Source organism: Pseudophryne corroboree, chromosome 9 (assembly GCF_028390025.1).
Source record: "Pseudophryne corroboree isolate aPseCor3 chromosome 9, aPseCor3.hap2, whole genome shotgun sequence".
Lineage (NCBI taxonomy): Eukaryota > Metazoa > Chordata > Amphibia > Anura > Myobatrachidae > Pseudophryne > Pseudophryne corroboree.
Genome location: NC_086452.1, coordinates 95,971,739 through 95,999,711, shown reverse-complemented (window position 1 = coordinate 95,999,711; position 27,973 = coordinate 95,971,739). Strand labels below are relative to the sequence as shown.

Below are 27,973 nucleotides of genomic sequence, written 5' to 3'. Positions count from 1 at the left end.
CTATAAGGGATAGACACTTATTATAAGGTTGTCCCTATACAGTTTATAGCGCTTGGTGTGTGCTGGCAAACTCTCCCTCTGTCTCCCCAAAGGGCTAGTGGGGTCCTGTCCTCTATCAGAGCATTCCCTGTGTGTGTGCTGTGTGTCGGTACGTTTGTGTCGACATGTATGAGGAGAAAAATTATGTGGAGACGGAACAGATTGTCTGTAATAGTGATGTCACCCCCTAGGGGGTCGACACCTGAGTGGATGTACTGTTGAAAATTACATGACAGTGTCAGCTCTGTATAAAAGACAGTGGTTGACATGAGACAGCCGACTACTCAGCTTGTGCCTGTCCAGACGTCTCATAGGCCGTCGGGGGCTCTAAAGCGCCCGTTACCTCAGATGGCAGATACAGACGCCGACACGGATACTGACTCCTGTGTCGACGGTGAAGAGACAACCGTGATTTCCAATAGGGCCACACGTTACATGATTGAAAATGTTTACACATTTCTGATAATATGAGTACCACCAAAAAGGGGTATTATGTTTGGTGAGGAAAAACTACCTGTAGTTTTCCTGAATCTGAGAAATAAAATGAGGTGTGTGATGATGCGTGGGTTTCCCCCCGATAACAATTGATAATTTCTAAAAAGTTATTGGCAGTATACCTTTTCCCGCCAGAGGTTAGGGTGCGTTGGGAAACACCCCCTAGGGGGGATAAGGCGCTCACACGCTTGTAAGAACAAGGGCTCTACCCTCTCCTGAGATGGCCGCCCTTAAGGATCCTGCTGATAGAAAGCAGGAGGGTATCCTAAAATGTATTTACACACATACTGGTGTTATACTGCGACCAGCAATCGCCTCAGCCTGGATGTGCAGTGCTGGGTTGGCGTGGTCGGATTCCCTGACTGGAAATATTGATATCCTAGATAAGGACAGTATATTATTGCCTATAGAGCATTTAAAAGATGCATTTCTATATATGCGTGATGCACAGCGGAATATTTGCCGACTGGCATCAAGTATAAGTGCGTTGTCCAATTCTACCAGTAAAGTGGTCAGGTGAGGCGGATTCCAAACGGCATTTGGAAGTATTGCCTTAAAAAAGGGGACATTTGGGGTCGGCATTTCAGACCTGGTGGCCACGGCAACAGCTGGGATATCCACGTTTGTACCCCAGGTCGCCTCTCAAAATAAGACGCAGTATTATCAGGCGCAGTCCTTTGTTGGCAAGCGGACAAAAGGTTCCTCTTTTCTGCTCGTGACAGAGGGAGAGGAAAAAGGCTACAGTGATTAGCCAGTTCCCAGGAACAGAAACCCTTTCCCGCCTCTGCCAAGCCCTCAGTATGACGCTAGGGCTTTACAAGCTCAGGCACGGTGGGGGCCCGTTCTCAATGAATTTCAGGGCGCAGTGAGCTCACTCGCAAGTAGACCCCTGGATCCTTCAGGTAATATTTCAGGGGTACAAATTGGAATTCGAGATGTCTCCCCCTCGCCGTTTCCAAAAGTCGGTTTTACCGACGTCTACCTCTGACAGGGAGGCAGTTTTGGAAGCCATTCACAAGCTGTATTCCCAGCAGGTGATAATCAAGGTACCCCTCCTGCAAAAGGGAACGGGGTATTATTCCACACTATTGTGGTACCGAAGCCAGACGGCTCGGTGAGACCGATTCTAAATCTAAAATCTTTGAACACTTACATACAGAGGTTCAAATTCAAGATTGAGTCACTCAGAGCAGTGATTGCGAACCTGGAAGAAGGGGACTACATGATGTCTCGGGACATCAAGGATGCTTACCTTCATGTCAAAAAATTTACCCTTCTCACCAAGGGTACCTCAGGTTATGGTACAGAACTGTCACTATCAGTTCAGACGCTGCCGTAGGGATGGTCCACGGCACCCCGGGTCTTTACTAAAGTAATGACCGAAATGATGATATTCCTTCGAAGGAAGGGAATTTTAGTTTATTCTTTACTTGGACGATTCCCTGATAAGGGTAAGATCCAGGGAACAGTTGGAGGTCAGTGTAGCACTATTTCAGGTAGTGTTGCGGCAGCACGATTGGATTCTCAATATTCCAAAATCGCAGCTGGTTCCGACGACTTGTCTTCTGTTCCTAGGGATGATCCTGGACACAGTCCAGAAAGAAGGTGTTTCTCCCGGAGGAGAAAGCCAGGGAGTTATCTGAGCTAGTCAGGAACCTCCTAAAACCGAGCCAAGTCTCAGTGCATCAATGCACAAGGGTTCTGTGTAAAAATGGTGGCTTCCTACGAAGCAATCCCATTCGGCAGATTCCACGCAAGAACTTTCCAGTGGGACCTACTGGAAAAATGGTCCGGGTCGCATCTTCAGATGCATCAGCGGATAACCCTGTCACCAAGGACAGGGGTATCCCTCTTGTGGTGGTTGCAGAGTGCTCATCTTCTAGAGGGCCGCAGATTCGGCATTCAGGACTGGGTCCTGGTGACCACGGATGCCAGCCTGCGAGGCTGGGGAGCAGTCACACAGGGAAGGAATATCCAGGGCTTATGGTCAAGCCTGGAGACATCACTTCACATAAATATCCTGAAGCTAAGGGCCATTTACAATGCTCTAAGCTTAGCAAGACCTCTGCTTCAAGGTCAGCCGGTGTTGATCCAGTCGGACAACATTACGGCAGTCACCCACGTAAACAGACAGGGTGCCACAAGAAGCAGGAGGGCAATGGCAGAAGCTGCAAGGATTCTTCGCTGGGCGGAAAACCATGTGATAGCACTGTCAGCAGTATTCATTCCGGGAGTGGACAACTGGGAAGCAGATTTCCTCAGCACGACCTCCACCCGGGAGAGTGGGAACTTCACCCAGAAGTCTTCCACATGATTATAAACCGTTGGGAAAAACTCGACAGGTATTGCGCCAGGTCAAGGGACCCTCAGGCAATAGCTGTAAAGGCTCTAGTAACACCGTGGGTGTACCAATCAGTGTATGGGTTCCCTCCTCTGCCTCTCATACCCAAGGTACTGAGATTGATAAGATGGAGAGGAGTAAGCACTATATTCGTGGCTCCGGATTGGCCAAGAAGGACTTGGTAACCGGAACTTCAAGAGATGCTCACGGAGGATCCGTAGCCTCTACCTCTAAGAAGGGACCTGCTCCAGCAAGGACCCTGTCTGTTCCAAGACTTACCGCGGCTGCGTTTGACGGCATGGCGGTTGAACGCCGGATCCTGAAGGAAAAAGGCATTCCGGATGAAGTCATCCCTATCCTGATCAGAGCCAGGAAGGATGTAACCGCAAAACATTATCACCGCATTTGGCGAAAATATGTTGCGTGGTGCGAGGCCAGTAAGGCCCGACGGAGGAAATTCAACGATTCCTACATTTCCTGCAAACAGGAGTGTCTAGGGGCCTGAAATTGGGGTCCATTAAGGTTCAAATTTCGGCTCTGTCAATTTTCTTCCAAAAAGAACTAGCTTCAGTCCCTGAAGTTCAGACGTTTGTAAAAGGGGTACTGCATATACAGTCTCCTTTGGTGCCTTCAGTGGCACCTTGGGATCTCAATGTAGTTTTTGGGTCCCAAAAGTCACATTGGTTTGACCCACTTAAATCTATGGAGTTAAAATATCTCACATGAAAGTGGTCATGCTGTTGGCTCTGGCCTGGGCCAGGCGCGTGTCAGAATTGGCGGCTTTATCCTGTAAAAGCCCTTATCTGATTTTCCATTCGGACAGGGCGGAATTGAGGACTCGTCCTCAGTTTCTCCCTAAGGTGGTTTCAGCGTCCACCTGAACCAACCAATTGTGGTGCCTGCGGCTACTAGGGACTTGGAGGACTCCAAGTTGCTAGACGTTGTCAAGGCCGGAAAATATGTTTCCAGGACGGCTGGAGTCAGAAAATCTGACTCGCTGTTTATCCTGTATGCACCCAACAAGCTGGGTGCTCCTGCTTCTAAGCAGACGATTGCTCGTTGGATTTGTAGTACAATTCAGCTTGCACATTCTGTGGCAGGCCTGCCACAGCCAAAAATCTGTAAATGCCCACTCCACAAGGAAAGTGGGCTCATCTTGGGCGGCTGCCCGAGGGGTCTCGGCTTTACAACTTTGCCGAGCAGCTACTTGGTCAGGGGCAAACACGTTTGCTAAATTCTACAAATTTGATACCCTGGCTGAGGAGGACCTGGAGTTCTCTCATTCGGTGCTGCAGAGTCATCCGCACTCTCCCGCCCGTTTGGGAGCTTTGGTATAATCCCCATGGTCCTTACGGAGTCCCAGCATCCACTTAGGACGTCAGAGAAAATAAGAATTTACTTACCGATAATTCTATTTCTCGTAGTCCGTAGTGGATGCTGGGCGCCCATCCCAAGTGCGGATTGTCTGCAATACTTGTATATAGTTATTGTTACAATAACATCGGGTTGTTTATTGTTGTGAGCCATCTTTCAGAGGCTCCTACGTTTTATCATAATGTTAACTGGGTTCAGATCACAAGTTGTATGGTGTGGCTGGTATGAGTCTTACCCGGGATTCAAAATCCTTCCTTATTATGTACGCTCGTCCGGGCACAGTATCCTAACTGAGGCTTGGAGGAGGGTCATAGGGGGAGGAGCCAGTGCACACCACCTGATCCTAAAGCTTTACTTTTTGTGCCCTGTCTCCTGCGGAGCCGCTATTCCCCATGGTCCTTACGGAGTCCCAGCATCCACTACGGACTACGAGAAATAGAATTATCGGTAAGTAAATTCTTATTGTTACTAATGGTTTTATAATATATAAGTATTGTACCTTTTGTGAAAAATTAAATTTCAATTTAACAAGTGATGTCTTTATTGCTCTAAACCAGGTGTGGGGAACCTTTTTCAGCCAGGGGCCATATTTTTCAACATGATTCGCCAGCCATTTTTTAATGGCTGGCGAAACCATGCCTTGTAAGTGATTACCCCTTTAAAAAATGTCCAAGTCCGGCTGGCATCCTGCACAGCCACCAAACTCCATGTTTGAAAAGGAAAGACGCGTGGGTCAATTTTTGTGCTGTTTTGGAGAGTTACAGTGCCTTGCTAAAGTATTCACACACACACCTTTGCATTTTTCATGTTTTGTTGCCTCACAACCTGGAATTAAAATGGATTGTTTGAAGGTTTGCATAATTTCAATCACAGAACATGCCTACAACTTTGAAGATGTTGTGTGTTTTGTTTTTTTTATATTGTGAAGCAAACCACAAATAGGACAAAATAGCAAAAAACGTCAGTGTGCATAACTATTCACCCCCCTAAAGTTGGTACTTTGTAGAGCCACCTTTTGCGGCAATTACAGCTGCAATTTGCTTTGGATAAGTCTCTATGACAGGGGTGGGGAACCTTTTTTCTACCGAGGGCCATTTGGATATTTATAAAATCCTTCGGGGGCCATACAAGTCTGCCCCCGCGCGCTCCAAAAAATGGGTGTGGCCAGTTAAAATGGGACGTGATACACATATGCCCCCAATAGTGCAGTGCCAGATCCACAATTGCCCCCACAGTGCCAGGTATACAAATGCCCCTCACAGTGCCAGGTATACAGATGCCCCCACAGTGCCAGGTATACAAATGCCTCTCACAGTGCCAGGTATACAGATGTCCACACAGTGCCAGGTATACAGATGCCCCTCACAGTGCCAGGTATACAAATGCCCCTCACAGTGCCAGGTATACAAATGCCCCTCACAGTGCCAGGTATACAAATGCCCCCCACAGTGCCAGGTATACAGATGCCCCTCACAGTGCCAGGTATACAGATGCCCCTCACAGTGCCAGGTATACAGATGCCCCTCACAGTGCCAGGTATACAGATGCCCCTCACAGTGCCAGGTATACAGATGCCCCTCACAGTGCCAGGTATACAGATGCCCCCCCTGATTGGCTGCCGGTCCGCGAGCTCTGATTGGCTCACTAACCGGCGGCTGGTTTCAAGTCCTACACGCCGCTGCAGCCGCACGACAATAGCCGCGCTCTCCTCCGTGTGGTGACAGCTGAGACACGCTGCCGCCGGACTGAGCGGCAGCGTGTCTCACTGAGAGGAGCGGGTGGGCCGGACCAAACGGCTTCGCGGGCCTTATAAGGCCCGCGGGCCGGAGGTTCCCCACCCCTGCTCTATGAGCTTGCCACTGGGATTTGTGCCCATTTCTCAAGGCAAAACTGCTCCAGCTCCTTCATGTTGGATGGTTTCTGCTTGTGAACAGCAATCTTCAAGTCTGACCACAGATTCTCAGTTGGATTAAGATCTGGGCTTTGATTAGGCCATTCCAACACATTTAAATGTTTCCCCTTAAAACACTCGAGTGTTGCTTTAGCAGTATGCTACGGGTCACTATCCTGCTGGAAGGTGAACCTCCGTCCAGGTCTCAAATCACAGGCAGACTGAAACAGGGTTTGCTCCAAAATATCCCTGTATTTAGCACCATCCATCTTTCCCTCGACTCAAACAGTTTCCCAGTCCCTGCTGCTGAAAATCCTTCCCACAGCATGATGCTGCCACCACCATGTTTCACTGTGGGGATGGTGTTCTTTGGGTGCTGGGATGTGTTGGGTTTGCGCTAGACAGCGTTTTCCTTGGTGGCCGAAAAGTTAAATTTTAGTCTCATCTGACCAGAGCACCTTCCTCCATACATTTGGGGAGTCGTCCACATGCGTTTTAGCAAACTCAAAACATGCCTTCTTATTTTTAACACTAAGGGGTATATTCAATAAGAGTCGGATCCATTCCGACATGCAGTTGTCGGAATGGATCCGACAACCCCTATTCAATGGACTGCCACATCCGACTGTCTCTGATTTGGCTGTACACAGGTCCTGTCAGGCCGCTGCTGTCAGCGGCTGCAGATGCGCTGACATCAGCGGCCGGGGGAGCAGAGATCGGCGAGCGGGGCTGGCTGTGGGGGGCGGCGGGGGGAGGCGCTGCAGAGAGAGAGCTGGCTGCTGGGGGAGAGAAGAGATCGGTGGCCGGCGGGAGGGGCTGACTGCAGGGGGACATGTTTGCGGCGGTGGGAGGCGCTGCAGGGAGAGAGGGGCCTGTCCGGAGGATGGCCAGGCACCTCTCCCTGCGGTGCCTCCCCCCCCTCCCGCAGCCAGCTCCCCCCGCTGGCCGTCCATCTTGTCGGATTTGGCCCCATATCCGACAGAAGCACGTGGATCGGCGTCTATTCCGCTGACGGAATTCCTGACTTGTCGGAAAAAAATCAGCTCCTATTGAATAGGTTAGAACCCCTTCTGACCTATTTCTGTCGGAAGCTGCCGTCTTTCCGACAAGACGGCAGCTTCCGACAGTTATTGAATGCACCCCTAAGTAATAGCTTTTCTCTTACGTCCTAGAGGATGCTGGGGACTCCGTAAGGACCGTGGGGATAGACGGGCTCCGCAGGAGACATGGGCACTTTAAGAAAGACTTTAGGTATGGGTGTGCACTGGCTCCTCCCTCTATGCCCCTCCTCCAGACCTCAGTTAGATCCTGTGCCCAGAGGAGACTGGATGCACTACAGGGGAGCTCTACTGAGTTTCTCTGAAAATACTTTTGTTAGGTTTTTTTATTTTCAGGGAGCACTGCTGGCAACAGGCTCCCTGCTTTGTGGGACTGAGGGGAGTGAAGCAGACTTACTTTCCTGGACTGATGGGCTCTGCTACTTAGGCTACTGGACACCATTAGCTCCAGAGGGTCGGAACACAGGTGTCGTCCTTGCTCTTCGTCCCAGAGCCGCACCGCCGTCCTCCTCACAGAGCCGGAAGATAGAAGCCGGGTAAGTATAGGAAGCAAGAAGACTTCAAAGGCGGCAGAAGACTTCCGTTCTTCATGAGGTACCGCGCAGCGGTCGCGCTGCGCGCCACTGCTCCCACATCGCACACAGGCACAGCAAGGGCGCAGGGGGGGGGCGCCCTGGGCAGCGATTGTTACCTCACATAAACCTGGCACATAGATAGATACTGCGGAGGCAGTATATGAAAAATCCCCTGCCAGTGTAAAGAAAAATAGCGGGACCGAAGCCCCCCCGTCGAGGGGGCGGAGCTTGATCCTCCAGCACTAACCAGCGCCATTTTCTCCACAGCAAGCTGCAGAGAAGCTGCTCCCGGACTCTCACAAAAACGAGGGGGGGGGGCACATTTATTTGGTGCTAATTTGTGTATAAAAGTGCTTTACAGGCTGGGACTTCGTTTCAGTATCTAGTGGCGCTGGGTGTGTGCTGGCATACTCTCTCTCTGTCTCTCCAAAGGGCCTTATTGTGGGTCTGTCCCCATATTCATATATCCCAGTGTGTGTGGGGGTGTCAGTACGTGTGTGTCGACATGTCTGAAGCGGAAGGCACGTCTAGGGAGGATGCAGAGCAGATGGTGGCGGTGTCTCCGTCGGCACAGCCGACACTTGATTGGTTGGACATGTGGAATGTGTTAAATGCTAATGTGACTTTATTACATAAGAGATTGGACAAAGCAGAGTCCAAGGACAAAGCAGTAAGTCAATCCATGGCTTTGACTGTGTCACAAGACCCTTCAGGGTCCCATAAACGTCCCTTTTCCCAGGTAGCGGACACTGATACTGACACGGATTCTGACTCCAGTGTCGACTATGATGATGCAAGGTTGCACCCAAGAGTGGCCAAGAGTATTCAATATATGATTATTGCAATAAAAGATGTTTTGCATATCACAGAGGACCCCTCTGTCCCTGACACGAGGGTCTGCATGTTTAAGGATAAGAAGCCTGAGGTAACGTTTCCCCCATCTCATGAGCTGTACGCTTTATTTGAAAAGGCTTGGAAAACTCCAGACAAGAGACTGCAGGTTCCCAAGAGAATTATTTTGGCGTATCCTTTCTCCTCAAAGGACAGGTTACGGTGGGAATCCTCGCCCACGGTGGACAAGGTCTTGACGCGCTTGTCCAAAAAGGTAGCACTACTGTCCCCAGACACGGCGGCCCTAAAGGATCCTGCGGATCGCAGGCAGGAAACTACCTTAAAATCAATTTATGCGACTACGGGAGCCCTGCTCAGACCTGCATTAGCGTCGGCATGGGTGGGTAGCGCAATTGCAGCATGGGCAGATAACTTGTCATCTGACATTGACCCAGTAGATAAAGATAGTGTTTTGTTGACCTTAGGTCACATCAAGGACGCAGCGTTATTTATGAGAGAGACTGCGAGAGATATTGGGCTGTTGGGTTCAAGAGCCAATGCCATGGCAGTTTCTACTAGAAGGTCCCTGTGGACCAGTCAATGGACAGGTGATGCTGATTCAAAGAGACATATGGAGGCTTTGCCTTACAAAGGTGAAGTTTTATTTGGGGAGGGCCTCGCGGACCTGGTTTCCACAGCTACCGCGGCTAAGTCTTCTTTTCTGCCTTATGTTCCCCCACAGCAAAAGAAAACACCTCAATACCAGATGCAGTCCTTTCGGTCGCATAAGTTCAGAAAGGGTCGTGGCTCTTCTTTCCTTGCCAGAGGTAGAGGTGAAGGGAAAAGAACACCAAATACGGGTAGTTCCCAGGAACACAAATCCTCCCCGGCCTCTACAAAATCCACCGCATGACGCTGAGTCCGCACCGGTGGGGGCACGTCTTCGACTCTTCAGCCAAGTCTGAGTTCAGTCGGATTTGGATCCTTGGGTGGTCGAAATTGTATCCCAAGGCTACAAACTGGAGTTCGTAGATGTGCCTCCACACGATTTTTCAAATCTGCCTTGCCAGCTTCTCCCCCAGAGAGGGAAATAGTTTCAGCTGCCATACAAACGCTGTGTCAACAGCAGGTGATTATCAAGGTTCCCCTAGTGCAACAGGGGAAAGGGGTTTATTCAACCCTATTTGTGGTCCCGAAGCCGGATGGCTCGGTTAGACCAATTCTGAATCTAAAATCCCTAAACCTATATTTGAAAAGGTTCAAATTCAAGATGGAATCTCTCCGGGCAGTGATCTCCAGCCTGGAAGGGGGGTCATTTTATGGTGTCACTAGACAAAAAGGACGCATACCTTCATGTCCCCATTTATCCGCCTCATCAGGCGTACCTGAAATTCGCTGTACAGGATTGTCATTACCAGTTTCAGACGTTGCCGTTTGGGCTTCCACGGCCTGAGAATTTTCACCAAGGTAATGGCGGAAATGATGGTGCTCCTGCGCAAGCAGTGGGTCACAATTATCCCATACTTGGACGATCTCCTGATAAAGGCAAGATCAAGAGATCTTTTACTAAAAAGCGTGTCTCTCTCCCTGAGAGTACTACAACAACACGGCTGGGTTCTAAATCGACCAAAGTCGCAGTTGGTTCCGACAACTCGGCTGTCATTTTTGGGCATGGTTCTGGACACAGAAAAAAGGAGGGTTTTTCTCCCAATGGAAAAAGCCCAGGAACTTCAGAACATGGTCAAGGACCTGCTGAAACCAAAAAGAGGGTCTGTTCATCAATGCACTCGAGTGTTGGGAAAGATGGTGGCGGCCTACGAGGCCATTCCGTTCAGCAGGTTCCATGTGAGAACTTTTCAGTGGGACCTTCTGGACAAGTGGTCAGGGTCCCATCTACAGATGCATCGGAGGATAAGCCTGTCCCCCAGGACCAGGGTCTCTCTCCTGTGGTGGTGGCTCCAGAGTGCTCGCCTTCTAGAGCAGGCTTTTTTAACCAGTGTGCCGTGGCCAGTTGCAAGGTGTGTCACGGAGCCAGAGCAGCTTCCTTCTCCTTCAGAGTGAACTGTTAGCCCAGGCTCTTCTTAGAGGATCAGCCGTGCTCCAGCTGTGACGTATGCCTTGAAGACGCGGCGGTGTGATATCATAGGTCACAGCCGCCGCGTCTCACCACCCGCCTGCATACACATCTTCCAGTTCCTGCCTGCATACACAACTTTCCTTGCCCACTCACATCCACACCTGCCCGACCGCCCGCTGCTCAGTATTCGCAGCATTCCACTATGAACAACCCCCGCCACTGAGGGACAGGGAGGAGGACAGCTAACCGGTAGGGGCAAATATTTGTTTGTTTTTTCCTCCTGTGGGGAACAATAGGATTTATGTGGGGAGAATAAGTATTTATGGGGGGGGAACAATGTGAATAATTTATGTGGGGAGCAATGGGCTTTATATAGGGAGCAATAGGATTTATGTGGGGAGCAATGTGATTGTTTTTCCTGTGTAGGCCAATGTATGTGTGTATATTTTGTACTATGAGGGCCAATGTGTGTTTTTTGTTTTTTTTTCTGTGGTGTGCCTTGGCAATTTTAAAATATTGTTCGGTGTACCGCGAGTAAAAAGAGGTTGAAAATCACTGTTCTAGAGGGTCGCAGGTTCGGCATTCAAGATTGGGTTCTTGTGACCACGGACGCGAGCCTCCGAGGATGGGGAGCAGTCACACAAGGAAAACATTTTCAGGGAATATGGTCAAGCCAGGAGGCTTGTCTACACATCAATGTGCTGGTATTAAGGGCCATATACAACGGCCTGCAACAGGCGGAGAAGCTTCTTCGCAACCTACCCGTTCTGATCCAGTCAGACAACGTCACAGCCGTGGCGCATGTAAACTGCCAGGGCGGGACAAAGAGCAGAGCAGCAATGGCAGAAGCCACCAGGATTCTTCGCTGGGCGGAAAATCATGTAAGCGCTCTGTCAGCGGTCTTCATTCCGGGAGTAGACAACTGGGAAGCAGACTTCCTCAGCAGACACGATCTCCATCCAGGAGAGTGGGGACTTCATCAAGAGGTCTTTGCAGAGGTAACAAGTCGTTGGGGACTTCCTCAAATAGACATGTTGGCGTCACGCCTCAACAGAAAGCTTCGGACGTATTGTTCCAGGTCGAGGGACCCTCAGGCAGTGACACCGCGGGTGTTTCAGTCGGTCTATGTGTTCCCTCCACTTCCACTTATCTCAACAATATTGAGAATCATAAGACGAACAAGAGTGCAGACAATACTCATTGTTCCATATTGGCCTCGAAGGGCCTGGTATTCAGATCTTCAGGAAATGATCACAGAAGATCCGTGGCGCCTTCCTCCCAGGGAGGACCTGCTGCAACAGGGGCCCTGTGTGTTCCAAGACTTACCGCTGTTACGTTTGACAGCATGGCGGTTGAACACCAAATCCTAGCTAGGAAAGGTATTCCGGGGGAAGTCATCCCTACTCTAATCAAAGCTAGGAAGGAGGTAACGGCGAAGCATTATCACCGTATCTGGAGGAAATATGTATCTTGGTGTGAAGCCAAGAATGCGCCTACGGAAGATTTTCAGGTGGGTCGTTTTCTCCATTTTCTACAGACAGGTGTGGATATGGGCCTAAAGTTAGGCTCCATTAAGGTGCAGATTTCGGCCTTATCTATTTTCTTTCAAAAGGAATTGGCTTCTCTCCCAGAAGTCCAGACTTTTGTAATGGGAGTGCTGCACATCCAACCTCCTTTTGTGCCCCCAGTGGCACCGTGGGACCTTAACGTGGTGTTACAGTTCCTTAAATCACACTGGTTTGAACCTCTTCAAACAGTTGAATTAAAATTTCTCACTTGGAAAGTGGTCATGTTGTTGGCCTTGGCATCTGCGAGGCGGGTGTCCGAATTGGCGGCTTTGTCTCTCAAGAGCCCCTATCTGATTTTCCATGTGGATCGAGCAGAGTTGAGGACTCGTCCTCAATTTTTGCCTAAAGTGGTTTCGTCGTTTCATATGAACTAACCTATTGTGGTGCCTGTGGCCACGGGTGACCTTGGAGGATTCCAAGTCCCTTTATGTAGTCAGGGCCTTAAAATAATGATGTAGCCAGGACGGCTCGGCTTAGGAAAACAGAGGCACTGTTTGTCCTGTATGCAGCCGACAAGGTTGGCGCTCCTGCTTCTAAGCAGACTATTGCTCGCTGGATCTTTAACACGATTCAGCAGGCTCATTCTATGGCTGGATTGCCGTTACCAAATTCGTTAAGCCCATTCCACTAGGAAGGTGGGCTCTTCTTGGGCGGCTGCCCGAGGCGTCTCGGCATTGCAGCTTTGCTGAGCAGCTACTTGGTCGGGTTCAAACACTTTTGCTAAATTGTACAAGTTTGATACCCTGGCTAATGAGGACCTTATGTTTGCTCAATCTGTTCTGCAGAGTCATCCGCACTCTCCCGTCCGGAGCTTTGGTATAATCCCCATGGTCCTTACAGAGTCCCCAGCATCCTCTAGAACGTAAGAGAAAATAAGATTTTAAACCTACCGGTAAATCTTTTTTTCCTAGTCCGTAGAGGATGCTGGGCGCCCGTCCCCAGTGCGGACAATTTCTGTAAGGCTTGTATATAGTTGTTGCCTACATAAGGGTTATGTTACAGTTGAGATCAGTCTCTGGCTGATGCTGTTTTGTTCATGCTATTAACTGGTTTATTATATACCATGTTGTACGGTGTGGGCTGGTGTGTGTCTCGCCCTTAGATTGACAAAAATCCTTTCCTCGTACTGTCAGTCTCCTCTGGGCACATTTCTATAACTGAGGTCTGGAGGAGGGGCATAGAGGGAGGAGCCAGTTCACACCCATCTAAATTCTTAGAGTGCCCATGTCTCCTGCGGAGCCCGTCTATACCCCATGGTCCTTACGGAGTCCCCAGCATCCTCTACGGACTAGGAGAAAGATTTACCGGTAGGTTTAAAATCTTGTTGTTTTTTTTATATATATTTTTCTCATTTCACTTCATCAACTTAGACTATTTTGTGCAGATCCCTCACATAAAATTCAGATAAAAAAATTAAATTACAGTTTGTAATGTAGCAAAATAGGTAAAAAGCAAGGGGGGGGGTGAATACTTTAGCAAGGCACTGTATATTGTAACATCTCTGTGCAGAGCGGGATCCATAATAGCTTACACTTGACCGATTGGCATGGGCTAAGAAAACTAGATGGCGAGCTTCCGATCGTTTTTCTAAATTAATGGTGTATATAATTTCTCATAAGGAGCGGGAATCTAGTGTTTCATTGGTAAAATATACGTACTTTTTTTTTTTTTTTTGTCAATTCATTATAATCATACGACCTGTTTCATAAGTGACTATAAATAATCATGTAGTATTTAAATTGCGAACGTTAACACAATTATTGTATGATTATTCTTACACTGCATATTCTGTTATGCTTCAATAAATAAAAAATACTGGTGTGTAACAAGTTAACTTTTCTAGCTGTCAGAACAAAGTGTGTGTTAGTGTGTACGGACAGTGTTATGGTTAGCATTACTGCCTCACAGCACTTAGGTCATGGGTTCGTATCCCTCCAGGGCCCTGACTGTGTGGAGTTTTTATATTCTCTCCTTGCTTGCATGGGTTTCCTCCCACTCAGAGGCATCAGAAGGGGGGGAGGGAGCAGCTCGACCACCCCAAAAAGAGAGGCGCCGATCATGCACAGGAGGAGCGACGTGCGGTCAGGCGAAAGCCCGCACATTACATCCTCCATTCCATTCAGTGAACCTTGCTGCTATCTGCCAGAGCCTGTCGCTCTGACAGGCGGCAGCATGAAAAACGTCTCCCCCCTCTCTACTTAATTACTGACGGAGCTGCACTGTCCTGTCTGTTGCTGCTGGCTGCCGCTGGCACCCTCCCTGTAGCTCCCCCCTCAGTGCTCCTCGCACTACTTCTCGCACCCGGTCAGCATCCATGCCCTCACTGCTAATTTTGCTGTTCTGCGATCAGATAGTTGCCCCCTCCAAGGGGAGTGTATATTCGCCATGCAAGTTTGCGATTGCATGTGTACGCAGAGCTGCTAAAAAAACCACTTTGTGCAGTCTCTGCACAGCCCAGGACTTACTCCTATAGTGCGATCACACCAGGCTGATCGGGACCGGAGCTGACGTCAGACACCCTCCCTGAAAATGCTTGGGCACGCCTGCGTTTTTCCGGACACTCCCAGTAAACGGTCAGTTACCACCCACAAATTCTTCCTCCTGTCTATCGCATTGTGAACGCCCATGCAAACTGATATTTCGCACCATCCCGTTGCTGACCAGCGATGCCCTTTGTTGCGGTGCATGCGCAGTTAGTACCTGATCGCCTGCTTTGCGAAAACGTTCAGCAGGAATTAGATCTTTATTACCCCCTCATTGTTGATCTGGCCTTCTCAATGTATTTCATGTGGATCTGGCCTTTAGCGATTCAGCAATTTAGGTGCGCCAAAATGAGATTTTATATCTCCCCCCCCCCCCAACCTAAAAATGTGACTCTCCTGCTCCCACTATCCAAAAATATATACTAGTATGTTAATTGGTTAACAAAAAAAGTAACCCGTGTGTGTACATGGGCAGACTAGATGGGCCAAGTGGTTCTTATCTGCCATCAAATTCTATGTTTCCATGCCTCTGTGTAATTAAGTCGCAGGCTTTCTGTGGCCTTATACGGTGGATGGTGACTGCTGAGTTGTGTGGAAGTGTGTGACTGTGTTGAAAAAAGGGTCCAGGTAGGGGAAATCCTGAGGGCCACCTTGCAGTAAACTTCCTAGTCATGTGTGGCTTGTGACAGGTAAATGTAGTCAGGGGCAGTTTCCTGACAAGAGTGCATATATATGGTGGATATTTGGTTGCCGGAGCGGCTGATCAGCAGATGCTGGTTCCCTGGCAAATAGGTAATATTTGTAAACATTTTCTTTATTTATGTTTTTAATAACGCTGACCCTAAAGCAGGTTTGTCAAAGTCTGAGGCTCATTTAAAAATGAGAGGTAACCTTGAAAAAAATTAAATCTAGAGAACGTTGCACTTGCCAGAAGTGAGTTTATCTTGGACATTTGTATAAAAGAACTAGCAAAACATATTAAGTAATGTATTTTCTCTAACGTCCTAGTGGATGCTGGGGACTCCGTAAGGACCATGGGGAATAGACGGGCTCCGCAGGAGACTGGGCACTCTAAAGAAAGATTAGGTACTATCTGGTGTGCACTGGCTCCTCCCTCTATGCCCCTCCTCCAGACCTCAGTTAGAATCTGTGCCCGGCCAGAGCTGGGTGCTCCTAGTGGGCTCTCCTGAGCCAGCTAGTAAAAGAAAGTATTTGTTAGGTTTTTTATTTTCAGTGAGCTTCTGCTAGCAACAGACTCACTGCTACGAGGGACTGAGGGGAGAGAAGCGAACCTACCTGTCTACAGCTAGGTTGCGCTTCTTAGGCTACTGGACACCATTAGCTCCAGAGGGTTCGAACACAGGCATCTGTCCTCGATCGTCCGTTCCCGGAGCCGCGCCGCCGTCCCCCTCGCAGAGCCAGAAGAACAGAAGCTTGAAGACGGCGGCTTTAGACTCCTGTCTTCATTTAAGGTAGCGCACAGCACCGCAGGTGTGCGCCATTGCTCCCAGCACACTTTCACACTCCGGTCACTGTAGGGTGCAGGGCGCTGGGGAGGGGCGCCCTGGGCAGCAATTGAAGTACCTTTTTGGCATAACATACATATATACAGTCAGGCACTGTATATATGTAAAAAAAAAACGCCATTTTTTTCACACAGAAGCGGGACAGAAGCCTGCCGCTGAGGGGGCAGGGCTTTCTTCCTCAGCACACCAGCGCCATTTTCTTTTCACAGCTCCGCTGGAAGGACGCTCCCCTGCAGTATCCAGGTACAAGAAGGGTAAAAAAGAGAGGGGGGGCACATAAATTTAGGCGCAAAAGACATAAAATCGGCAGCTATTGGGTAATCACTTATTATTATAGTGAATATCCCTGGGTTATATAGCGCTGTGGTGTGTGCTGGCATACTCTCTCTCTGTCTCCCCAAAGGCCTTTGTGGGGTCCTGTCCTCAGTCAGAGCATTCCCTGTGTGTGTGCTGTGTCGGTACGGCTGTGTCGACATGTTTGATGAGGAGGGTTACGTGGAGGCGGAGCAAGTGCGGATAAATGTGGTGTCGGGGCCGACACCTGATTGGATGGATATGTGGAAGGTCTTAAATGATAATGTAAGCTCCTTGCATAAAAGGTTTGATGACGCTGCAGCCTTGGGACAGCCGGGGTCTCAACCCGGGCCTGCCCAGGCGACTCAGATGCCGTCAGGGTCTCAAACGCCCACTATCTCAGATGGTTGACACAGATGCCGACACGGAGTCCGACTCCAGTGTCGACGATGATGAGGCACAATTACAGCCTAAGATGACCAAGGCCATCCGCTACATGATTATTGCAATGAAAGATGTATTGCACATTTCAGAGGTTAACCCTGTCTCTGACAAGAGGGTGTATATGTTTGGGGAGAAAAAGCAGGCAGTGACTTTTCCCCCGTCACATGAATTAAATGAGTTATGTGAAGAAGCGTGGAGTTCCCCTGATAAGAAAGTGGTGATTTCCCATAAATTACTGCTGGCGTAACCTTTCCCGCCAACGGACAGGTTACGTTGGGAATCCTCCCCTAGGGTAGACAAGGCGCTGACACGCTTATCTAAGAAGGTGGCCCTGCCGTCTCAGGATACGGCCGCCCTAAAGGATCCTGCGGATAGGAAGCAGGAAGCTATCTTGAAGTCAGTGTATACACACTCTGGTACTCTACTGAGACCAGCTATTGCTTCAGCCTGGATGTGTAGCGCTGTAGCAGCATGGACAGATACTCTGTCAGAGGACATAGATGCCCTGGACAGGGATACTGTCTTGCTAACCCTGGGCCATATAAAAGACGCCGTCTAATATATGCGGGATGCCCAGAGGGGACATTTGCCTGCTGGGCTCTAGAATTAATGCAATGTCCATTTCTGCCAGGAGGGTCTTATGGACTCTGCAATGGACAGGGGATGCCGATTCTAAAAAAACACTTGGAGGTTTTGCCTTATAAGGGTGAGGAATTGTTTGGGGACGGCCTCTCGGACCTTGTGTTCACAGCGACAGCTGGAAAGTCGACTTTCTTGCCTCAGGTTTCCTCACAGCCTAAGAAAGCACCGTATTATCAAATGCAGTCCTTTCGTTCTCAGAGAAGCAAGAAGGTCAGAGGTGCATCCTTTCTTGCCAGAGGCAGGAGTAGAGGAAAAAAGCTGCACCATGCAGTTTGTTCCCAGGAACAAAAGTCCTCCCCGGCTTCCACTAAGTCCACCGCATGACGCTGGGGCTCCACAGGCGGAGCCAGGAGCGGTGGGGGCGCGTCTCCGAAAATTCAGCAACCAGTGGGTTCGCTCACAGGTGGATCCTTGTGCTATACAAATTGTATCTCAGGGATACAAGCTGGAGTTCGAAGTGACTCCCCCTCACCGTTACCTAAAATCAGCCTTGCCAGCTTCCCCCACGGAAAGGGAGGTAGTCCTGGCGGCAATTCACAAGCTGTACCTCCAGCAAGTGATAATAATGGTCCCCCTCCTTCAACAGGGAAGGGGTTACTATTCCACACTGTTTGTGGTACCGAAACCGGACGGTTCGGTAAGACCCATTCTGAATTTAAAATCCTTGAACATTTATATGAAAAAATTCAAGTTTAAAATGGAATCGCTCAGAGCGGTCATTGCAAGCCTGGAAGAGGGGGATTTTATGGTATCTCTGGATGCTTACTTGCATGTCCCCATTTATCCACCTCACCAGGAGTACCTCAGGTTTGTGGTACAGGACTGTCATTACCAATTCCAGACGTTGCCGTTTGGTCTGTCCACGGCACCGAGAGTATTTACCAAGGTAATGGCCGAAATGATGGTACTCCTTCGGAAGCAAGGAGTTACGGTTATCCCGTACTTGGACTATCTCCTCATAAGGGCGAGGTCCAGGGAGCAGTTGTTGATCAGCGTAGCACACTCTCAGGAAGTGTTGCAACAACACGGCTGGATTCTGAATATTCCAAAGTCGCAGCTGATTCCTACGACGCGTCTGCCCTTCCTGGGTATGATTCTGGACACAGAACAGAAGAAGGTGTTTCTCCCGGAGGAGAAGGCCCAGGAGTTAGTGACTCTGGTCAGGGACCTCCTAAAACCAAAACAGGTGTCGGTGCATCACTGCACGCGAGTCCTGGGAAAGATGGTGGCCTCATACGAAGCCATTCCCTTCGGCAGGTTCCATGCGAGGATCTTTCAGTGGGATCTGTTGGACAAGTGGTCCGGATCGCATCTTCAGATGCATCGGCTGATCACCCTGTCCCCGAGGGCCAGGGTGTCTCTTCTGTGGTGGCTGCAGAGTGCTCATCTTCTCGAGGGCCGCAGGTTCGGCATACAGGACTGGGTCCTGGTGACCACGGATGCAAGCCTCCGCGGATGGGGGGCAGTCACTCAGGGAAGAAACTTCCAAGGGCTGTGGTCAAGTCAGGAGATTTGTCTGCACATAAATATACTGGAACTAAGGGCCATATACAACGCCCTGAGTCAAGCGGAGCCCCTGCTTCGAGACCAACCAGTGCTGATTCAGTCAGACAACATCACGGCGGTCGCCCATGTAAACCGCCAGGGCGGCACAAGAAGCAGGGTGGCGATGGCAGAAGCCACAAAGATTCTTCGTTGGGCGGAGATACACGTACAAGCACTGTCAGCAGTGTTCATTCCGGGAGTGGACAACTGGGAAGCAGACTTCCTCAGCAGACACGACCTCCACCCGGGAGAGTGGGGACTTCATCAAAAAGTCTTCACACAGATTGCAAATCGATGGGAACTGCCACAGGTGGACATGATGGCGTCCCGCCTCAACAAAAAGCTAAAAAGATATTGCGCCAGGTCAAGGGACCCTCAGGCGATAGCTGTGGACGCGCTAGTGACACCCTGGGTGTTCCAGTCGGTATATGTGTTGCCTCCTCTTCCTCTCATACCCAAGGTACTGAGAATAGTAAGAAAGAGAGGAGTGAGAACAATACTCTTCGTTCTGGATTGGCCAAGAAGGACTTGGTACCCAGAACTACAAGAGATGATCACAGAGGATCCGTGGCCTCTGCCTCTCAGATAGGACCTGTTGCAACAGGGGCCCTGTCTGTTCCAAGACTTACCGCGGCTGCGTTTGACGGCATGGCGGTTGAACGCCGGATCCTAACGGAAAAGGGCATCCCGGATGAAGTGATTCCTACGCTGATAAAAGCTAGGAAGGATGTAACCGCTAAGCATTATCACCGTATATGGCGAAGATATGTTGCTTGGTGTGAGGCCAGGATGGCCCCTACAGAGGAATTCCAGCTGGGTTGATTCCTGCACTTCCTACAGTCAGGAGTGACTATGGGCCTGAAATTAGGGTCCATAAAGGTCCAGATTTCGGCCCTATCCATTTTCTTTCAAAAAGAACTGGCTTCACTGCCTGAGGTTCAGACGTTTGTAAAGGGAGTACTGCATATTCAGCCCCCTTTTGTGCCACCAGTAACACCTTGGGATCTTAACGTTGTGTTGGATTTCCTGAAATCCCACTGGTTTGAACCACTTAAGACCGTGGAACTAAAGTATCTCACGTGGAAAGTGGTCGTGCTGTTGACCTTAGCATCGGCGAGGCGTGTATCAGAATTGGCGGCTTTGTCATGTAAAAGCCCTTATTTGATCTTCCATATGGACAGGGCAGAATTGCGGACTCGTCCCCAATTTCTCCCAAAGGTGGTATCATCATTTCATTTGAACCAACCTATTGTGGTGCCTGCGGCTACTCGGGACTTGGAGGACTCCAAGTTGCTGGACGTAGTCCGGGCTTTGAAAATATGTTTCCAGAACGGCTGGAGTCAGGAAGACTGACTCGCTGTTTATTCTGTATGCACCCAATAAGCTGGGTGCTCCTGCTTCAAAGCAAACTATTGCTCGCTGGATCTGTAGCACGATTCAGCTGGCTCATTCTGCGGCTGGATTGCCGCATCCAAAATCAGTGAAAGCCCATTCCACGAGGAAGGTGGGCTCTTCTTGGGCGGCTGCCCGAGGGGTCTCTGCTTTACAGCTTTGCCGAGCAGCTACTTGGTCGGGTTCAAACACTTTTGCAAAGTTCTACAAGTTTGATACCCTGGCTGAGGAGGACCTTGTGTTTGCTCATTCGGTGCTGCAGAGTCATCCGCACTCTCCCGCCCGTTTGGGAGCTTTGGTATAATCCCCATGGTCCTTACGGAGTCCCCAGCATCCACTAGGACGCTAGAGAAAATAAGAATGTACTCACCGGTAATTCTATTTCTCGTAGTGGATGCTGGGCGCCCGTCCCAAGTGCGGACTTTCTGCAATACGTGTATATAGTTATTGCTTAATAAAGGGTTATTGTTATGAGCCATCCGTTGAGTGATACTCAGTTGTTGTTCATACTGTTAACTGGGTAAGGTTATCACGAGTTGTACGGTGTGATTGGTGTGGCTGGTATGAGTCTTACCCTGGATTCCAAAATCCTTTCCTTGTAATGTCAGCTCTTCTTCCGGGCACAGTTTCCCTAACTGAGGTCTGGAGGAGGGGCATAGAGGGAGGAGCCAGTGCACACCAGATAGTACCTAATCTTTCTTTAGAGTGCCCAGTCTCCTGCGGAGCCAGTCTATTCCCCATGGTCCTTACGGAGTGCCCAGCATCCACTACGAGAAATAGAATTACCGGTGAGTAAATTCTTATTATTTTGGTTGTAAACTACCTTAGTACCAAATGCATGATTTGGTACGTGGTAAATGTGTCCTAATACTACTACTTGGAGTAAAATCAATATAAGATGGTTAAATTTGTCTGATGGTTAGTTTTACTATTTCTGTACTTGGGTGTTACAAAATAGTTTTTTTTATTTATAACGAAAAAATTGTAAATGTTATTTCATGATAACGCTAACAGTAGGAAAAGAATCTTCCTTTAGCAGATAAGGTCACTGCCGAGAATAGCTGAGTTTCTAAGCATGGTTTTTAGTAAGTTGTAAACTTGAACTACTTTATCTGTATCTACCAAAAAAGTAGCTTATTAGCTCAACTCAACAATTGTGTGTTCAGAGCTGTTTAACAACTATAGGTGATGTATAAAGAATATATACACTGCGTAATTTGTACTGTAGTCTGTATGATTAAAATATTCACATATCATTGCCCTATTTCTTGCAGCCTGAAAATGTTCCTTTGTTGTGGTAAATGACTGCTCTCACTTCACACCCACAGGATATCTGTACATGACGCAATATAATCTGTAAACTTCTTGTAATTTCAGGAGACTCTTGACCCATCGAAGGCTGCTTTGCTGCTCCAGAAACAATGGAACCTGTACAGCGTGACACCGATGTGTAAATTCTCATACTCCAGACTGAGAGACTATTCTAAACATCTGTCTGCCCACATAGTCGCTGAGAAGCAGAAGGGCTTTGCCGTTGAGGTAGGCTCAGAGATGAGCCTAAAGGCCATGTTTTCCTCTTTACCTGGACTTAAAGGGAAAGACAGCGATCCACTCGCAATTCTTATTCAGGTGAGAACCTGCCATTGACAGAGGTCTAACTTTCTTTCTCTGACGTCCTAAGTGGATGCTGGGGACTCCGTCAGGACCATGGGGTATAGCGGCTCCGCAGGAGACAGGGCACAAAAATAAAGCTTTAGGATCAGGTGGTGTGCACTGGCTCCTCCCCCTATGACCCTCCTCCAAGCCTCAGTTAGGTTTTTGTGCCCGTCCGAGCAGGGTGCAATCTAGGTGGCTCTCTTAAGGAGCTGCTTAGAAAAAGTTTTTAGGTTTTTTTATGTTCAGTGAGTCCTGCTGGCAACAGGCTCACTGCATCGAGGGACTTAGGGGAGAGAAGTTCAACTCACCTGCGTGCAGGATGGATTGGCTTCTTAGGCTACTGGACACCATTAGCTCCAGAGGGAGTCGGAACACAGGTCTCACCCTGGGGTTCGTCCCGGAGCCGCGCCGCCGACCCCCCTTGCAGATGCTGAAGATTGAAGGTCCAGAAACCGGCGGCAGAAGGCTTTTCAGTCTTCATGAAGGTAGCGCACAGCACTGCAGCTGTGCGCCATTGTTGTCACACACTTCACACCATAGGTCACGGAGGGTGCAGGGCGCTGCTGGGGGCGCCCTGGGCAGCAATGTATAATACCTTTTATGGCTAAAAAATACATCACATATAGCCCTTGAGGCTATATGGATGTATTAAACCCATGCCAGATATCTCAAACTCCGGGAGAAAAGCCCGCCGAAATAGGGGGCGGGGCTTATTCTCCTCAGCACACAGCGCCATTTTCCTGCTCAGCTCCGCTGTGAGGAAGGCTCCCAGGACTCTCCCCTGCACTGCACTACAGAAACAGGGTAAAACAGAGAGGGGGGGCACTTTTTTTTGGCGATATTTTATATATTTAAGCTGCTATAAGGATACAACACTTATATAAGGTTGTTCCCATATATATTATAGCGCTTGGGTGTGTGCTGGCAAACTCTCCCTCTGTCTCCCCAAAGGGCTAGTGGGGTCCTGTCTTCGATAAGAGCATTCCCTGTGTGTCTGCTGTGTGTCGGTACGTGTGTGTCGACATGTATGAGGACGATGTTGGTGTGGAGGCAGAGCAATTGCCGATAATGGTGATGTCACCCCCCAGGGAGTCGACACCGGAATGGATGGCTTTGTTTATGGAATTACGTGATAATGTCAGCACATTACAGACCCAGACACGGACACTGAATCTAGTGTCGACGGTGAAGAAACAAACGTATTTTCAAGTAGGGCCACACGTTATATGATCACGGCAATGAAGGAGGCTTTGCATATCTCTGATACTGCAAGTACCACAAAAAGGGGTATTATGTGGGGGGTGAAAACTACCTGTAGTTTTTCCTGAATCAGAGGAATTGAATGATGTATGTGATGAAGCGTGGGTTAACCCAGATAGAAAAGTGCTAATTTCAAAAAAGTTATTGGCATTATACCCTTTCCCGCCAGAGGTTAGGGCGCGCTGGGAAACACCCCCTAGGGTGGATAAGGCGCTCACACGCTTATCAAAACAAGTGGCGTTACCGTCTCCTGATACGGCCACCCTCAAGGATCCAGCTGACAGGAGGCTGGAAACTACCCTAAAAAGTATATACACACATACTGGTGTTATACTGCGACCAGCCATCGCCTCAGCCTGGATGTGCAGTGCTGGGGTGGTCTGGTCGGATTCCCTGACTGAAAATATTGATACCCTGGATAGGGACAGTATTTTATTGACTATAGAGCAATTAAAGGATGCTTTTCTTTATATGCGAGATGCTCAGAGGGATATTTGCACTCTGGCATCGAGAGTAAATGCGATGTCCATATCTGCCAGAAGTTTATGGACGCGACAGTGGTCAGGTGATGCGGATTCTAAACGACATATGGAAGTATTGCCGTATAAAGGGGAGGAATTATTTGGCGTCGGTCTATCGGATCTGGTGGCCACGGCAACTGCCGGAAAATCCACCTTTTTACCTCAGACCCCCTCCCAACAGAAAAAGACACCGTCTTTTCAGCCGCAGTCCTTTCGGTCCTATAAGAACAAGCGGGCAAAAGGACAGTCATATCTGCCCCGGGGCAGAGGAAGGGGTAAGAGAGGACAGCAAGCTGCCCCTGCCCAGGAACAGAAGCCCTCCCAGGGTTCTGCAAAGCCCTCAGCATGACGCTGGGGCTTTACAAGCGGACTCAGGAGCGGTGGGGGGTCGACTCAAGAATTTCAGCGCACAGTGGGCTTGCTCACAGGTGGACCCCTGGATCCTGCAGGTAGTATCTCAGGGTTACAGGTTGGAATTCGAGAAGTCTCCCCCTCGCCGGTTCCTAAAGTCTGCTTTGCCAACGTCTCCCTCAGACAGGGCGACGGTATTGGAAGCCATTCACAAGCTGTTTTCTCAGCAGGTGATAGTCAAGGTACCCCTCCTACAACAAGGAAAAGGGTATTACTCCACGCTATTTGTGGTACCGAAGCCGGACGGCTCGGTAAGACCTATTCTAAATCTGAAATCTTTGAACCTGTACATACAGAAATTCAAATTCAAGATGGAGTCACTCAGAGCAGTGATAGCGAATCTGGAAGAAGGGGACTTTATGGTGTCCCTGGACATAAAGGATGCTTACCTGCATGTCCCAATTTGCCCTTCACATCAAGGGTACCTCAGGTACGTGGTGCAAAACTGTCATTATCCGTTTCAGACGCTGCCGTTTGGATTGTCCACGGCACCTCGGGTCTTTACCAAGGTAATGGCCGAAATGATGATTCTTCTTCGAAGAAGAGGCGTATTAATTATCCCTTACTTGGACGATCTCCTGATAAGGGCAAGGTCCAGAGAACAGCTGGAGGACGGAGTAGCACTAACCCAATTAGTGCTGCAACAACACGGGTGGATTCTGAATTTTCCAAAATCTCAGTTGACACCGACAACACGTCTGCTGTTCCTGGGAATGATTCTGGACACGGTTCAGAAAAAGGTGTTTCTTCCGGAGGAGAAAGCCAAGGAGTTATCCAAACTTGTCAGGAACCTCCTAAAACCAGGAAAAGTGTCTGTGCATCAATGCACAAGAGTCCTGGGAAAGATGGTGGCTTCTTACGAAGCGATTCCATTCGGCAGATTCCACGCACAAACTTTTCAGTGGGATCTGTTGGACAAATGGTCCGGATCGCATCTGCAGATGCACCAGCGGATAACCTTATCACCACGGACAAGGGTGTCTCTTCTGTGGTGGTTGCAGAGTGCTCATCTGTTAGAGGGCCGCAGATTCGGCATACAGGACTGGGTCCTGGTGACCACGGATGCCAGTCTGAGAGGCTGGGGAGCGGTCACACAGGGAAGAAACTTCCAGGGAGTATGGTCAAGCCTGGAGATGTCTTTTCACATAAACATACTGGAGCTAAGAGCGATTTACAATGCTCTAAGTCTGGCAAAACCCCTGCTTCAGGGTCAGCCGGTGTTGATCCAGTCGGACAACATCACGGCAGTCGCCCACGTAAACAGACAGGGCGGCACAAGAAGCAGGACAGCAATGGCAGAAGCTGCAAGGATTCTTCGCTGGGCGGAAGATCATGTGATAGCACTGTCAGCAGTGTTCATTCCGGGAGTGGACAACTGGGAAGCAGACTTCCTCAGCAGACACGATCTACACCCGGGAGAGTGGGGACTTCATCCAGAAGTCTTCCACATGATTGTGAACCGTTGGGAAAAACCAAAGGTGGATATGATGGCGTCCCGCCTCAACAAAAAACTGGACAGGTATTGCGCCAGGTCAAGAGACCCTCAGGCAATAGCTGTGGACGCTCTGGTAACACCGTGGGTGTTCCAGTCAGTGTATGTGTTCCCTCCTCTGCCTCTCATACCAAAAGTACTGAGAATTATACGGCAAAGGGGAGTAAGAACGATACTCGTGGCTCCGGATTGGCCAAGAAGAACTTGGTACCCGGAACTTCAAGAGATGCTCACGGAGGATCCGTGGCCTCTACCTCTAAGACGGGACCTGCTTCAGCAGGGACCGTGTCTATTCCAAGACTTACCGCGGCTGCGTTTGACGGCGTGGCGGTTGAACGCCGAATTCTAAGGGAAAAAGGCATTCCGGAAGAGGTCATTCCTACACTGGTAAAAGCCAGGAAGGAGGTGACTGCACAACATTATCACCGCATTTGGAGAAAATATGTTGCGTGGTGTGAGGCCAGGAAGGCCCCCACGGAGGAATTTCAATTGGGTCGATTCCTACATTTCCTGCAAACAGGATTGTCTATGGGCCTCAAATTGGGGTCCATTAAGGTTCAAATTTCGGCCCGGTCGATTTTCTTCCAGAAAGAATTGGCTTCAGTTCCTGAAGTCCAGACTTTTGTAAAAGGAGTACTACATATACAGCCCCCGGTTGTGCCCCCAGTGGCTCCGTGGGACCTTAATGTAGTTTTGGATTTTCTCAAATCCCATTGGTTTGAGCCACTCAAATCGGCGGATTTGAAATATCTTACATGGAAAGTAACCATGCTACTGGCCCTGGCTTCAGCCAGGAGAGTGTCAGAATTGGCGGCTTTATCCTATAAAAGCCCATATCTGATTTTCCATTCGGACAGGGCAGAACTGCGGACGCGTCCTCATTTTCTGCCTAAGGTGGTGTCAGCGTTTCACCTGAACCAGCCTATTGTGGTGCCTGCGGCTACTAACGATTTGGAGGATTCCAAGTTGTTGGACGTGGTCCGGGCATTGAAAATATATATTTCAAGAACGGCTGGAGTCAGAAAGTCTGACTCGCTGTTTATATTGTATGCACCCAACAAGCTGGGTGCTCCTGCTTCTAAGCAGACGATTGCTCGTTGGATTTGTAGCACAATTCAACTTGCACATTCTGTGGCAGGCTTGCCACAACCAAAATCTGTCAAGGCCCATTCCACAAGGAAAGTGGGCTCATCCTGGGCGGCTGCCCGGGGGGTCTCGGCATTACAACTCTGCCGAGCAGCTACGTGGTCGGGGGAGAACACGTTTGTAAAATTCTACAAATTTGATACCCTGGCTAAAGAGGACCTGGAGTTCTCTCATTCGGTGCTGCAGAGTCATCCGCACTCTCCCGCCCGTTTGGGAGCTTTGGTATAATCCCCATGGTCCTGACGGAGTCCCCAGCATCCACTTAGGACGTCAGAGAAAATAAGATTTTACTTACCGATAAATCTATTTCTCGTAGTCCGTAGTGGATGCTGGGCGCCCATACCAAGTGCGGATTGTCTGCAATACTTGTACATAGTTATTGTTACAAAAAAATCGGGTTGTTATTGTTGTGAGCCGTCTGTTCAGAGGCTCCTACGTTTGTCATACTGTTAACTGGGTTCAGATCACAAGTTGTACGGTGTGATTGGTGTGGCTGGTATGAGTCTTACCCGGGATTCATTATCCTTCCTTATTGTGTACGCTCGTCCGGGCACAGTATCCTAACTGAGGCTTGGAGGAGGGTCATAGGGGGAGGAGCCAGTGCACACCACCTGATCCTAAAGCTTTATTTTTGTGCCCTGTCTCCTGCGGAGCCGCTATACCCCATGGTCCTGACGGAGTCCCCAGCATCCACTACGGACTACGAGAAATAGATTTATCGGTAAGTAAAATCTTATTATTTCTTCCCAAGCATGCAGCACTTGGTTGGCTTATGTGTTAGCTAGAGACCCTATTGTCCCCAATTTCTGCATTTGTGTGTAAATGACCAAGAAATCAGTCAGGTCAGTGACCACTGCCCAATGTGATCAGACCTGGGCACTTAGGGGGTCATTCCGACCCGTTGGCACGCTG

The 27,973-nt window shown here is 49.3% G+C and overlaps 1 protein-coding gene across 1 annotated transcript in view; it reads left to right on the top strand.

The window, feature by feature from the left end:
• Window positions 1-27,973, top strand: part of CENPL (centromere protein L) — a 60,233-nt gene that overhangs the window by 17,562 nt on the left and 14,698 nt on the right. Inside the window, exon 3 of the mRNA XM_063939679.1 lies at window positions 21,953-22,204. Within this exon, the coding sequence (XP_063795749.1) occupies window positions 21,953-22,204 (252 nt within the window). The remainder of the gene's footprint in view (window positions 1-21,952; window positions 22,205-27,973) is intronic.